This window comes from Cynocephalus volans, chromosome 3 (genome assembly GCF_027409185.1).
Source record: "Cynocephalus volans isolate mCynVol1 chromosome 3, mCynVol1.pri, whole genome shotgun sequence".
NCBI lineage: Eukaryota > Metazoa > Chordata > Mammalia > Dermoptera > Cynocephalidae > Cynocephalus > Cynocephalus volans.
Window position 1 is genome coordinate 121,941,446 of NC_084462.1, and position 14,507 is coordinate 121,955,952.

General features: G+C 33.8%; 1 protein-coding gene across 1 annotated transcript in view; it reads left to right on the forward strand.

Annotated features, from left to right (window-relative positions):
• The window catches only part of MIPOL1 (mirror-image polydactyly 1), a 296,888-nt gene extending 284,985 nt beyond the window's left edge, over nucleotides 1-11,903 (forward strand). The window contains exon 11 of the mRNA XM_063091188.1: nucleotides 11,574-11,903. Coding sequence (XP_062947258.1) covers nucleotides 11,574-11,640 — 67 coding nt within the window. The 3' untranslated portion in view covers nucleotides 11,641-11,903. The remainder of the gene's footprint in view (nucleotides 1-11,573) is intronic.
• The last annotated feature ends 2,604 nt before the right edge of the window (nucleotides 11,904-14,507 follow it).

Consider the following 14,507-nt stretch of genomic DNA (forward strand, 5'->3'; position numbering starts at 1 on the left):
TAAAATGTGTACTACAAACCCTCACTTAGAGAAATTAACCTAACGTTATTCTTGAAACCTAGTGTGAGAGGGTCATCATCAAAATTCCAATCCATGGCAAGGTTGCGGAGAAAAAGGAACTCTCATACATTGTTGGTGGGACTACAAAATTGTGCAGCCTCTATGGAAAATGGTATGGAGGTTCCTCAAACAATTGCAGATAGATCTACAATACGACCCAGCTATCCCACTGTTGGGAATATACCCAGAGGAATGGAAATCATCAAGTCGAAGGTATACCTGTTCCCCAATGTTCATCGCAGCACTCTTTACAATAGCCAAGAGTTGGAACCAGCCCAAATGTCCATCATCAGATGAGTGGATACGGAAAATGTGGTACATCTACACAATGGAATACTACTCAGCTATAAAAACGAATGAAATACTGCCATTTGCAACAACATGGATGGACCTTGAGAGAATTATATTAAGTGAAACAAGTCAGGCACAGAAAGAGAAAACCACATGTTCTCACTTATTGGTGGGAGCTAAAAATTAATATATAAATTCACACACACACACACACACACACACACACACACACACACACACACACACAAAAAAAAACGGGGGGGGAGGGGAAGAAGATATAACAACCACAATTACTTGAAGTTGATATGACAAGCAAACAGAAAGGACATTGTTGGGGGGGAGGGGGGAGGGAGAAGGGATGGAGGTTTTGGTGATGGGGAGCAACAATCAGCCACAATGTATATCGACAAAATAAAATTAAAAAAATAAATAAATAAAATAAAACCTAAAAAAAAAAAAAATTCCAATCCATTACTTTAGAATGGAGAATGTACATGAAATTACTCCTTATTCACAGTGTATGTATATGTGTATAATATTTATTCATAAACAATATCCTATTGATTTTTGAGAGCCTATTCTAGTTACCAAGCATACAGTGATGAACAAAACACACCTACTCTCATGGAGTCTCATGGGCTTGTTTTTGGTGTTGAGTTTTCTTGGGATTCTTACATATGATTTAAATATCCTCTGATAGGCAAAGTGAAAGAGCCCAATAAAATGTCACTTGATCTTCATTCATTCTATTATCTCAATCACTTTCTAATGTGAAGTTAGGAGCTTAAGCAAAATAACTCCATTATCTTCTGTTAAGTACTTTCCTAACAGTATCATCCAATACACTAGTGCTGCCATAGACTTATTGGAATCCAGCGGACAACCGAGACATCTAACTTACAAAATCTTAATTAAGCCCTGGGCAGAATTACACCAAAGTTATTATTTTAAAATTCAAAACTCGCAATAAAATTAGCTTAGAGATACTATAAAGAAGGAAATATAGCTTAATCCTTCTCCATGTTCTAATTTTTAAATGTGGTGAAACAAAAGTAGAGAATGTAAAGTTTTGCATATTTTTATTGTTATATATCTAACTTTTATATTTATTATTCATTTAAATAGATACAAATTGATATTATGATTGGTGAGCCTCATTTTTCAAGGTTACAAAGATAGTAAATGTTTGTCTATGTTTAAATTATAGGTATATTGTCAGTACCTTATCTACTTTGGATATGCGACATTGAATAAGGAATGTTATATATCTAATCTAAGCACATGTACCAAATGTTTTCTATGTTCTATTTAATCTCAAAAATAAATCCAAGTTTCTTTAACTTCAAGGTGTGAAGCAATTTCTTAGTACTAATAAAATTGAAGATAAATGAAACATGGTAAATAAAATGACCCAGGAATTGTGAAGTCTGAGGACAGTTTATTCCCACTTTCTCACTGTTCTGTGTAACACATCCTCTTGTCCACAATAATTAAAACCTTAGAACCACTTGAAAAGGATGTAATCTGAAACTCACTATATCATAACTTGCTATTGCTAAGAATTCCTTTTATGGTCTGTCTTTACAGAGAATTTTGTATTTGTAAAAAGACTTCATGTATCTACAGTAGACACCTAAAAAACTGCAGAACAACTGCTTAGAAGGTGCTATTCACAAAATATGTACTTAAGAAATATTTCTGAATAAATGAATGATAATTGCATATCTGAGGAGCTAAATTAATCTATCCATATTATTTCTTTGTATCCTTTATTCCAGTGACTCTAGATATCTTTTGATCAGCAAAATTATTTGGGGGAAAAGATTGAATTAGATTTGATTAATTTGAAAGTTATGGTAGAAACAAACTAATTAGTAAATTGTTAGTAATGTGTTTTAAAACTAAATATTGTTAGCTGCATTTCTCATTTTTTTCTTGTTCTTCTCTTTTTTTTTTAACTTATGTAGTGCCAGTCAATAATACCAGATGACAACAAATAGTGGCAATATTATATGTAGACAGAGATGATAGTCACATCTCTGGAATAATTTAAGAGAAAGTGCAAATCCCACAATATATCTATTTTGATATCTAATTCATACCCGAAATTCCTCCATCAGACATTCACAGACTTGAGTTAAAGTTTTGTCACATAATAAAATACAGATACTCTTTTTCTTTTTTGAATCATATAACATTATCATAAAGTTTAAGGCAAGAAAAAAGTCATTGGGAGGAGACTATGAGGGGACTAGATTCTTGATGGAAAGTGAGAGAAGTATCATTGGGGTAAAGTTGTGCTCACTTGGGATTTTGCCTTTTTTTTTTTTTTTTTTTTTGGTCTTTCTCTGTAGAATTCTCTATTACTGTTGGAATTCCATTTAAACAGTTATCATTACCAAATTATTTTAGGCTTTGCTCTTTGAAAAATAAAGGTAAGCTTTTCCACTTTCACAGTTCTGTCCCATGACTAGCAAGTAAGTGTTACTGTGACTATTTGACATGAGCTAGAAGGAGGACATGGCCCAAAACATTTTAAGAACTATAATAATTTTGTAAGCTTTATTTCCTGAGTATTATTTTGTATTTGGGATAGTGAGGGCTATAAAAACTATATGTACTTATAGTATTGAGTTGAGAGTCATTGTTTTTAGGTTAAAAACTAGAGCTGAGAGTACAATGCTTTTGCTGAAGGTAAGCTTCTTTTTACTGAAATGTACATAAAGAAAACTTAGGTATCAACTCTGCTTCAATTTACATAGGCTCTAGGTTTACCAATATTTCAGTACTGATGAAATTTCTCAAATCTCATAATAGTCACAAGATATGGGAGACACCTGAACAAAGTAGATCAAGTAGGGCCTTTTTAAATACATTCTTTGGTTTCTACTTAATCTCAAAGATCTTGATATGAGGATTAACAGAGAGAAGAGTGCTTGATTCTAGTTATTATAGCATATCCATGTAAACTTTCAAGACACATTAACTAGGCTGATTTTTAACACAATCTTTTGTCAAGGAAGACATTAAAAAATTTTTCCCTAGCCATTCGTTTACATTGGTGATATTTCCCAAGAAACAAAGATTTTTTCAATCTATTTTATAATAAAAATCTTAAAAGTAATTTTCATCCTGTGTGCTTATTTATTATGTACTTAAATATTTGTGGTGTACTTTTCAAAATATTTTAATATGAATTAATATGTAAGCAATTGCCCTATATCCTCTTTTTTCTTCAGCAAATTAGCCTTGTGATAATCAATTTCACTTTCTACATTCCTGATAATATCAGTTTTTTTCTCATTTTCTCTAGCATAATTACAGTTGATATTCTCATTTTAACTGCTACTGTTGTCCAATTCTAGATAAACTATGCCTATGTCCAAGTCATCCACAATCCATTATTAACACTGAGTTTGCAAACAAAAATTCAAAAAATGTTTTAGATGTAAAATTTTATAAAACAATATCAATTTGTAAGTCCCACTCTCCCAACCTCCTTCTACCTTCACCTTTTCACTTACAAACTTGTTCTCCATTCTGTTTTAAATGTGAATAGTCTTTCTTCTTTTCTCTTCTCAACTTCATTCTTTTCTGATTTGATATTCCCTTATCTCTTATGTGTACTCGTGTGAGCATGTGTGTTCATATTTATATGGCTGTGTCTTGTATATTCATAAATACATGTGTATATGTACACTTTTATATGTATAAGTCTTTGTGTATCTTAGTCTGTACGTGTATCTTTCAGTTGTGGCTAAAACTGAGCAAGAAATTTTTTATTTCATTAGTTACAATTTCTGCATGGGGAAGTGGCTAAGCCCCATCAATTACCTATCTTCTTCCATACAGCTCTATATTTCTTCCCTCCCCAACTTTCCTTCCTTCTTTTATTTACCTCTGATCTCACCTCTTTTTGATCTTCCTTCTGGAGCCTTATTTCTTTAATTCTTTTTTTGTTTTTGTCTTTTTCGTGACCGGTAAGGGGATCGCAACCCGCACCGCACTCAGCCAGTGAGCGCACCGGCCATCCCTATATAGGATCCGAACCCGCGGCGGGAGCGCCGCTCTCTCCGGAGTGAGCCAGGGGTCGGCCCCTGGAACCTTATTTCTATTGTTACTACCTTGTGTCTATCCACAGCTTCTGCACTGAATGTGTCACACTCACATTTTACCTGAAGCTTGAATTTACCAAGCAAGGACACTTCCTTCCCAGCAGCCCAGTAGACACTAATCTTCCTCCCATACCGCAAATAATAGGAAGGAAAGCTCTTCTGGTTCCACTATAATACTTTCCTACCTTCTGCATCCATCTAAAAACCTTTCCTCCTTTGAGATTTACACCACCCAACTTTATCTTTCTATCCCTCTTCTTCAATGATTTCCACTGATCTCTTTCCTCAAAACTTTTCTACATCTGAAATCCTAACATCAAAGTTGCCTCTCTGATAATAACCACAGTCTTATTCCAACTATTCTTGCTTTTTAGCCACAACACAAATCAAGACATTCAGTTCCTTGCTCCGTCCATTTTTTCCCGAGACTAACAGCTCTTCATGGACTTGCTTTTTTCTTTACCCAATCTAGATTCTATTTTTAATCACTTTCTCCCCAGGACACTCAATCTTCTTATACACTTGTCTTTCTCAGGCCACTTGCCCTACAAGTCATGAACTCTGAATTCCTTTTATAATTTGCTCTCCCCACCTCCACCCACAAAGTATGAAGCAGATGGGGAGGGTGGGGGTGGTGGTTACACTATTAAGATGGTCAATGTCTTCTACAAGATTGTAATCTCTAGCTGTAGCTGGGTCATCAATCCCACCTAAAAATCCTTTTACATATCCTGGTCACCACCCTTTCTTGTCCTATTTAACCTTCTCTATTCTCTTCCAGCCTTTTTCCTCACCCTATGCTTTCAGCAGAGAACTTTGCCTCCTACTCCATGGGGAAAACTGAGTTTGTAGGCTTGAATTCTGTCGATTTTCTTTCTTTGCACCTACAAAATTATCCACAGTTGTATTCTTCCCACCGCTTTCCCTTTAGTCTTGAAGGAAAAATTGTCCAGTCATATTGTCAAGGAAATTTTACAGGTTGTGCTTATGATCCCATTCTCTAAGTCCCTAATATAAAAGGTATTATCTTCAGTCTCATATTCCATAGTCCATAAACATATTCACATTTCTTTAAAAACTTAAAAAGCTGTCTGAGCCATGCATACCCCTATAACTACAATCCTCTTCCATTTACTTTCTATCCAAGCTCTAATAAAACAGCCTATACTTAGTCTTCACTTTTCCACATTCCATTCATGCTTCATCCCACTTTCATCATACCATTAAAACTGTACTGCAAAAGGTTATTTCCTAACTGCCAAATCAAATGGGCACTTTTCACTTTGATCTTGTTTAGCACTAACTTAGCCCTATTGGTCACTCCCTTCTCTTCTTTGAATTCGGTGACAGCACCTACTCTTGGTCCATCACTTACTTCTCTGACTACTCTTTCTAAAATTCTTTTCACAATTTCTTTCCTTTATATATTTGTTTTCATTTTGGTTCTATCCTCTTTCCACCCCTTTCCTCCTTTTTTTCTCTCTCTCTAAACACTTCCATCCACTCCCATGGCTGCATTTGCAGCGCAGAGTAACACATAGTCATGGCCTGACCTGTCTAGCTTCATTTTCTGCCATCTTATGTCATCATCCTGAGAAACCATACTACTGGTAGTACTTAACACACATCAGCTTTTTATATCTTTGTGCCTTTACACTTTATTTCCTCTGCCTGGAATGCCCATCCTTACCATGTCTCCATTCACCTTTCTTGTGGTGACTATTTCCCTTTTCATCTTTTGATATTTAACTCAGGCATCGTCAGGAAGCCTTTACTGACCTTTTCTTTCCTTCCATGCCCAAGCTAGTTTCTGTTTAATGCCTGTGTTTATCCTTTTATTACAGTATTTGCCAATAACTTATTGGAGTTATTCATATGAAGATTTGTTTTTCCAACTTACTGCTTTTTATAAGCAAGGACCATGTCCTGTTCCTTGAATAATCAATGCCTGAAACAATACCTGGTACATAAGAATTACCCACCAAATGCTTGTTGATTGAACTGAAATCTACCTAAAATTCTCTTTTTAACACAATCTCTTATAACCAAGCACCTACATAGCATCTCCACTTATATGTCCCACCAGCACCTCAAAGGTTTATGTATCAGACTGAACTCATCCTCACACACACATACTCCCCAGCAGAAATCTGCTGCTCTTCCTCTCCATTGTCTTAGTTAGGGTATCACTGTCTACCTACTCACCAAAAGCAGATACCAGAGAGTCAATCTTCTTGACGAACCCAACTCACCCCATTCTATCCCGAGAAGTCACTAAGTCCTTTTGATCCTATATCCTAAATATACCTGTGTCCTAAATATCCAAATCCATCCCCTTTTTCCCATCTGCACTGCTGCAGCTCTAATTTGGGTCTTCAAGTCTCAGTAGGATTATTTTTTAAATTGTGGTAAAATATTCATAACAATATTTACCATATTAACCATTTTAAGTGTTTGTTTAATGGCATTAGGTACATTCACAGCGTTGTGTTCACTAGGATTTTTTAAATGAGGTAGTATCTGGTCTTCTTACTTATAGGCTAACCTGCTTCCATCCCATCTCTATATTCTTGCCAGTGATCTTTCTGAAATGCAAATAACATTACTAAATGAGTTGAACCTGTCTCATTGCTTCCTACTGCCCACATTAGTGGTTTCATCACAAAGTTTTCACAGGTCTAAACTGAAATGATGGAAAAAAATACATTGTACCAAGTTTTTCTAAATTTTTTCAGCTTAAAGCCTGAGTGAATGATTGAATGGCAACATTATCAAGAAAAAAAAATCAAGATAAACTGAAACATGCATGGGAGGTAAACTAGTAAATTTTGCTTTCGATATGCTGAGTATCATATGCCTATGGTGTAAGCAAAAGATGTCTTGGAGGCAGTTGCATATGTGAGTCTGGAACTCAGAAGAGAATTTTGGAATGGAGGTCTGGATTTGGAAGTCATGAGCATGTAAGTGTCATCAAGGGAGCAAATATTATCTTTTCAGGAAAATAGGAAAAGTGTAAAGAAAAGATTACAAAATACATCAACATTAAAAAGACCAACAGAAGAAGAACAGCTGTAGTGGTAAAAGAAAAAAAATTACACTTAAAGCCTTCTTCTCACCCTTCTGCAATTATTTAAAGAGGGCAAGACCTTTAATAGTAATGACAACCCCTAGGTGCAGCATTTTTAGTGACTTTGTCTCCTCTGCTGGAAGGATGATTGTTATCCATCTCTCTTGGATTTCTCTGGTTCTTTCTCCTTGGGGGGAAAAAAGCCAGACAAGTTTGATGGAGGAACTTCATTGCCTAAATAATAGGAATGCTTTTCTGGAGATAATGTTGCCTAGCAAATAAGAATTCTCCTACTCTCATATTGACAAATACAAAAATTATTTTCAAAAATCGAATCTATTGTGAAATACTTACAATTCAATTCATGAGGAATTTGTTCTGTTTTCACTCCTTTCTATCCCTTTACAATAAAATTATCTAGTCAATAAGTAATTCAAGCTCACAGAAATTCAGAAATAAGCTTTAAGAGTCTTGTGGAAGCAATGTGGAACATTGGAGAGATCAGGAGCATGGTAGTTAGACCTAGCATCACATCCCAGCTCCAAAACTCATCAGCTGTATGGCTCTGATCAAATTACCCTCTGCATGCTTTGGTTTTATCATCCAATAATAATATGTACTCCATGGAGTTATAATGAAAATTAAATATGTGCATAAATTATTTCTCATAGTTCCAGGCACATAGTTAGTAATCATTAAGTATTACTTGTCTTTCAAAATATATCACAGGGCTTGCCAGTAAGCTTAGTTGGTTAGAGCATGGTGTTATAACACCAAGGTCAAGGGTTCAGATCCCCATACTGGCCAGCTGCCAAAAATATATGTATATATGTTTGTAATATATATCTTACAATATTCATTAAGAGTAAAAAATGGAAGTAAGTAAATCAAGTAGGAAAATTGGTACATAACTTATGGTTAATCTACTTTCGATGGAAAACTATGCATTCCATTATAGTATATGAGGATACTTCAAGAAAAGTTCATGGAAAAATGGAATTATAATATGAATCTCTCCATGAATTTTTTGAAGACCCCTTGTACACATATTGTATAATTTCATAGAAAACATAAAAATAATGTTAATTATTAAAATAGGATTTGTACCTAAAATATAGCTGAAAATATATTTTTAAGCTTATATAGAAATGGTATCATAGCAAATAATAGATTGTAACTATTATTTCCTAATTGTGTACAATGTCATAAATTTACTTTCTTGTAATATGTTGTTACTAAAATAGCAGATGAAATACAGCAGCAGATACTTTACCAATTTGACTTAAGTAAAAACTTGAGGAAAATTTTTTAATGACACTACTAAAACAAATAGTCCATTAGCCTATAATCTGAAGTGTGTAAGTCTCTGGTAACCCAAAGCCTAATTGAAATAGCTCTGAACTAAAAACAAGGAAACCAGGACCAGATTTGTCACTGTTTTAACTCAGAAGCTTTCATCAAGGTTTACCTGTCTGTGCTTCAGTTTCTTCATATTTAAAATGGAGAAATCCTAATCCTAGCTTGAGCCCTTTTCCAACTTCATGAAGCCCTTGGGAAGATATCACTTAGTAATATGTAAAGCAGTTGGATCCTATTATAGTGAGCTACATAACTTTTTTAAGGATATTATTGATTTGAACAGTAAAGAATAGCCTGCAGGCAAATCCTGCAAGGTGCTTCAACAGACACACACGCCTACCTTTCCTGTTGGCACAGCCCATGTTTGGCAGGTGTATTCCATTCCTTACAGGAAGGAATAGGTGCTTCATTGTGTTTCACAAGTCAGTATGCTTTTACAAAACTAAGTAATTGACATTTTTCTCATTTCTGAGATCAAATTTTCATAAATCATTCAACCTGGGTAAACTAAGAATGTGGTTGATCTAGTAATTGTTGAAATATAGTGGAGACATTACAAAACATGATATTTAAGTATTTCCTTCTGTCATCTTACCTTAGCAAGATATGAGGGTTCTAAATGGAAAGATGTCCTAATATAGAAAGAGGAAACAAAAATAAGATGAGGCTATCTGTAAAGGAGAAGCCAAAAGAAGCACAACACAGATTCATCTCAGTAATTTGGAATTTCATTGATTTCTGAATTTGTAGCACTAATAATTATACCAAATAGGGCTTACTTTTATATTATGTGGAAGTTTGGTTTTTCTTTTTTTTTTTTTTGTAACTAGATAGTAGTATAAATGATATTGGAGGGAGAGATATACTTAACCAACTTGAAAGCAATATTTTCTGGCTTTTAACAATATATGCAAAGAAATGCTATTAATGACTTGTCTAGATTTCTACTGGGAACCATTTGTTAACTGTTAATTTAAGTTACTATCAGATTTTAACAATAAACTTAAATTTTCATAGTGTCGTTCTGTAATTCGTGCTAACATTTTTCTTCCCCCTCCTCCACAATTCAAGTTAATGAAACTTTGCCTTAAAGGATTCGTGTAGTCTCATGAATCATAATATTAAGAGTGTCTAAGATAACACTAGTTTTTACCACTAGGGAAAGTCTAACTAATACAGACTAATCTGCAAATGCAATGAATTTTCCAGTGAATCTTCTAGGTCAGGTATCTGTACCACTAGACTATATTGGTGGGTGTATAATATTTATGTATAATTTATAGTTGAGAAATTTGTAGTAAGAAACTTAGGCAAGATATCCCTTTTTACTCTCTAAGACCATTACTACATTTCTTAAAGCAAAGATTTCTGACCACTGAATTATTTTATTTCATAATCCGGTTTTCTGTTAACAGAATTCTTGATGAATGCAGAATCATCCAATAAACTTGATCTAGTTTTCAGCAGTGTATGCAGTTGATTTGTCCATTTCATACTGAAACTCTAAACCAGTGTGTATGACACTAAGAATACCCTCATTCCTTTAGTGTCTAACTCTGTACTGTGTTTATTTGCAAAGGACCGTCATGCATGGATCCATATAAATGAGGCAAACTGTGGAGCAGACTAGACTATGTCACTCTGCAGTCTTTAAGGAGGGAAGTTTGGTACTTTCTTTCATATACAGAAAACTGCTGGGCATGATTTTCACTTGTAAGGAAGATTTGTGTGTGGAGCATCAAGCAGGATTGTTGGTTGAGGTTTTATGCTTTCAGTAAAGAAAATAAAAGAAAAAAAAACCAATTAATGATCTGATTCATCTTTTGTCAAGCGAAACTCTCACTGATCCACATGAATGTGATTTCCCACCCATAGAGTAGCCTAAGAATACTGCAGAATGGACTTCTGAACTTTCGACTCTTTTCGGTTTAACTGGTGGGTTTTTAGTCAACTAAAAAAATCATTTTTTTTAAACTAAAAAACCTACATAAGTAATTCCTTGCCTATAAATTGTATTATGCTATTTATACTACTCAGAAATAGATGTAGTACAGGAAGTCTGGTTTCATTAACATTAAATCATTTGCATATAATTAAATTATTTCCATGCTACTGAGAAAAATTTTTTTCACCTAGCCGCCTAATTCCTGGCTTTATTTTCATCTGCTAACTCTATGAAACAGAAAGAAATTTAATGTATAAGAGTTGTACAGTATACCAGCCAATGTGTTGCTTATTTAGCTAAGTAACAGGTGTAAGTTTGCTACCATTTCTGTATCGAAATATGCGCTTCTCTTCGGTAAAAATCAGTTTGAAACTGTTCTGCACTTAATATGCCATCCTGTTATTGCACAGTAAATGATTCATTCACAACCTTAATGCAAATAGGTAAATATATTGAAATGAGTCCCTTATATATTTTATGTGGCATTTAGTGCTGACTTGATCCAAGAATCTGGGTTAAAGTTTGTGTTGTTGCTGTTTTTTTAACCTCAAATACTTGGCACTCTGCACAGTGTCTCTCGCTTACAGTAATGCTTTGTTTCTTAACATGACTACAACTGCTTGGTCACAGGCAAATACTGTTCTTTTCAGCCAAAACATTCCTGACAATAATTGCACTTTTTGTTTTCTTTTTTACCCCCTTTGCCCACCCCTACCCACCCCACCCCCCAACTTAGGTTGGAAAGGCTGGTGGATGTCCTGAGGAAGAAGGTTGGAACAGGGACCATGAGGACAGTGATCTGACTGAAAAAATGACAGTCTGGGGAAGCGATCACATCTGGTGACCAGGCTGCTTCATTCAACACTGTGTAAACACTAAAGCCTTAACTTAGCAAACAGTTGTTAGAAGTGGGACACTCCAACCACATTCCAAGCTGAGATAAAATCAAATCACAAATGTTTAACCACTTTGCTGCTGACTTGAGTTATTTATCCAAATGTATTAACTACAGACTTTACCAATGGTTAGCTATAAGGTTGCAGCTTATTTTGTAACTATTTTCTATCTCGATGTCTTTAATATAAATCTTTTTACTGAGAGACCTTTATAGAAGCATAGTAAAGTTGATCAGAATCATATCTTCACATATGACCCTTTCTGAATCAAAGTGCAGCAAAGTAAATATTGTATAAGCCTTAATCCACTATGTTAGGTCAAAACTTCACATGCATCACATATTTTTCAATATAGAGTATATTTCTTAATTGATGAGAGAGGCTCAGACATAAGAGTGTGTATGTAGGCTGCTTTCAATGCATGTATGTAATCTTTGTTAGTATTAAAAAATATTAAGTATAGATGCTATAAATTAAATGTATAATTTGCTTTAATAAGTTTGGTTACATTAAAATGATACTTATCGAGGCATGATTTTTGCTTCACTACAAATAATGTAGACTGTTTTCAATAAAAAGAGAACATTGTTCATGTGTACTTATAAATATATATTGTCAGTATTTTTTAATGTAGGGTCTGGATAATTATTTAAACGGAAGCTGTAGAAATTGCCAAGTCTCTGTGTAATAGACTGGGATACTTTTGGCATGAAAATTAGCACGTGCCAGCATGTCTTTATTCTAAAAGGCAAGAGGCCATCAAACTTGTTAAATATTCATATTGATTTTCTTTTTTTTTAGATTATTATTTGAATTTTTGTTATGGAGGAAGGGAATTCAATATATAATATACAATAAAATTAAAAATATAATGTAGAAATATAAGGACTCAGAAAAAAGTAAACCTTCAATTTGGTCCAGGTTACCTACTTTTTATTTTATTTAAGAGATAACTTAAAATAATTACAGCATAGCAGTCCCTTCTAATCATGAAATTATGAATAAAACTAAGATTTTATGTATTTGGCTATAGGAAAAATATCTTTATTTTTTAGATTGAATAGATGGGAGGCCAATAGGAAATGACTGTGGCTGGAACAAGATGAAGTAAACAAGTAGAGACTGAATTACTGAAAATTCTGTAGGCAAGTGAAAATTTTTCTAAGTCCATGCATTTTAATTCATCTTTAAGACTGAGCTAGATTATCTACCATTGCATATTTTCAGGATAATTATATTCAGGACAGTTTGTTGTGCCATTCTTTCATATACCATTGGAAATTATCTATTTTTAGTTTTTTTTTTTACTTTGCAGGAAAATGTAAGGTGCTTTGTCATAGGTGATGAAAGAATCATAATGCTAACAAACCCTATTTCTTCCTTATCAAACCTATATCCACTAAATTAACTGGCAGTTAGAATTATCCCATTGCATTGAAATTTAGCTTGCTTTTAATGATTATTTTAAACTATGAGAATTAGGAAATAAGGCACAGCAGGGGTTAAAAGTAAACTAACAATTTGTTCTATACTCAAAGAGAATTACAGCCTCTCATAGATCAGTGACTATATAAATGTAGAAATCTTTAATAATTTGGTCATTCACAGTCTTGTCACTGGCTGTAACAGAAACCCCTAACAGCTCCCTATGTGAAGAAACAGCACCTTTTAAGTCATTTAGGAGGTACAGATAAATCTCCCAAAAATGTTATATCCCCTTGAAAAATGAGTTGCCCACAAAATAACCAATGCAAAGTATTACAGCCAAATATTATGTTAATTGAATTCATATACTTAAAAATGTCCACCAACAATATTTCAAATAGTCTTTTTCTTCTGTATGAAGGAATATCTTTGCTCACTTTAGATCAGTTCTTCTTTACATATTTAGAAATACAACTTCAGAAGTATACCACACTGCTCAGAAATGTTGCTTTGAGTTTGCTTCATACATCATCAAGTCTAATTCCACTAACATGAGAATTCACTTCTTGTAAAAATAAGTAGTTCAGAGGAGGAAAGGCAGAAAAGATAATACTAACATTTGTAGCACTTGATGATTTACAAAGTCCTTTCACATGTTTTTTAAATTTGATCCTATCAACAACCTTATGATAATAAATTTATATATATATATATCATAATTGGCCACAATAATCAACCACGTTGTATATCGACAAAATAAAAAAACATATAATAAAATATGTATAATAATTTTAATATTACTGTTATTATTATTATTACACTTATTCTATATATTAAGAAACAGACTCAGAGCGTCTTGGAACTTGCCAAGGACTGGCTAGGACTTAGAACTGAGGTCTCAATAACGACATTTCATGCCAATACAGGTTTCCAAACTTTTATATAAGAAAAGAATTTTAAAGTAAAGATTTTAACTCTTGCAATTTCTGTTATTATTGTACCGTTTATTTTATATACATATTATGAATTCCCTGACAATCAAAAGATTGTGCACATTTGTTTCAATGAAGTACAATAATGTGGACTGCATGTGTAAGTATCATCACATTATTACCACCTCTTAGTGAGTATTCTAGTAGCAGCATGCTTTGCCTCAGCCTTCACTAATTAGGAAAATGGTGGCAATTCATTGTTAAGAAAATATAACCTTGAGTTACTTTGTGATATTTTTAATTTGACCTGATGCTAAAACCTGGTAGTATAGTTTTATAAAATGGTAGTCTAAACTTCATGGCTCACTCTACCTCCCAGAGCAACTGTTAGAGATAAAACCAGTTATACGCAAGATT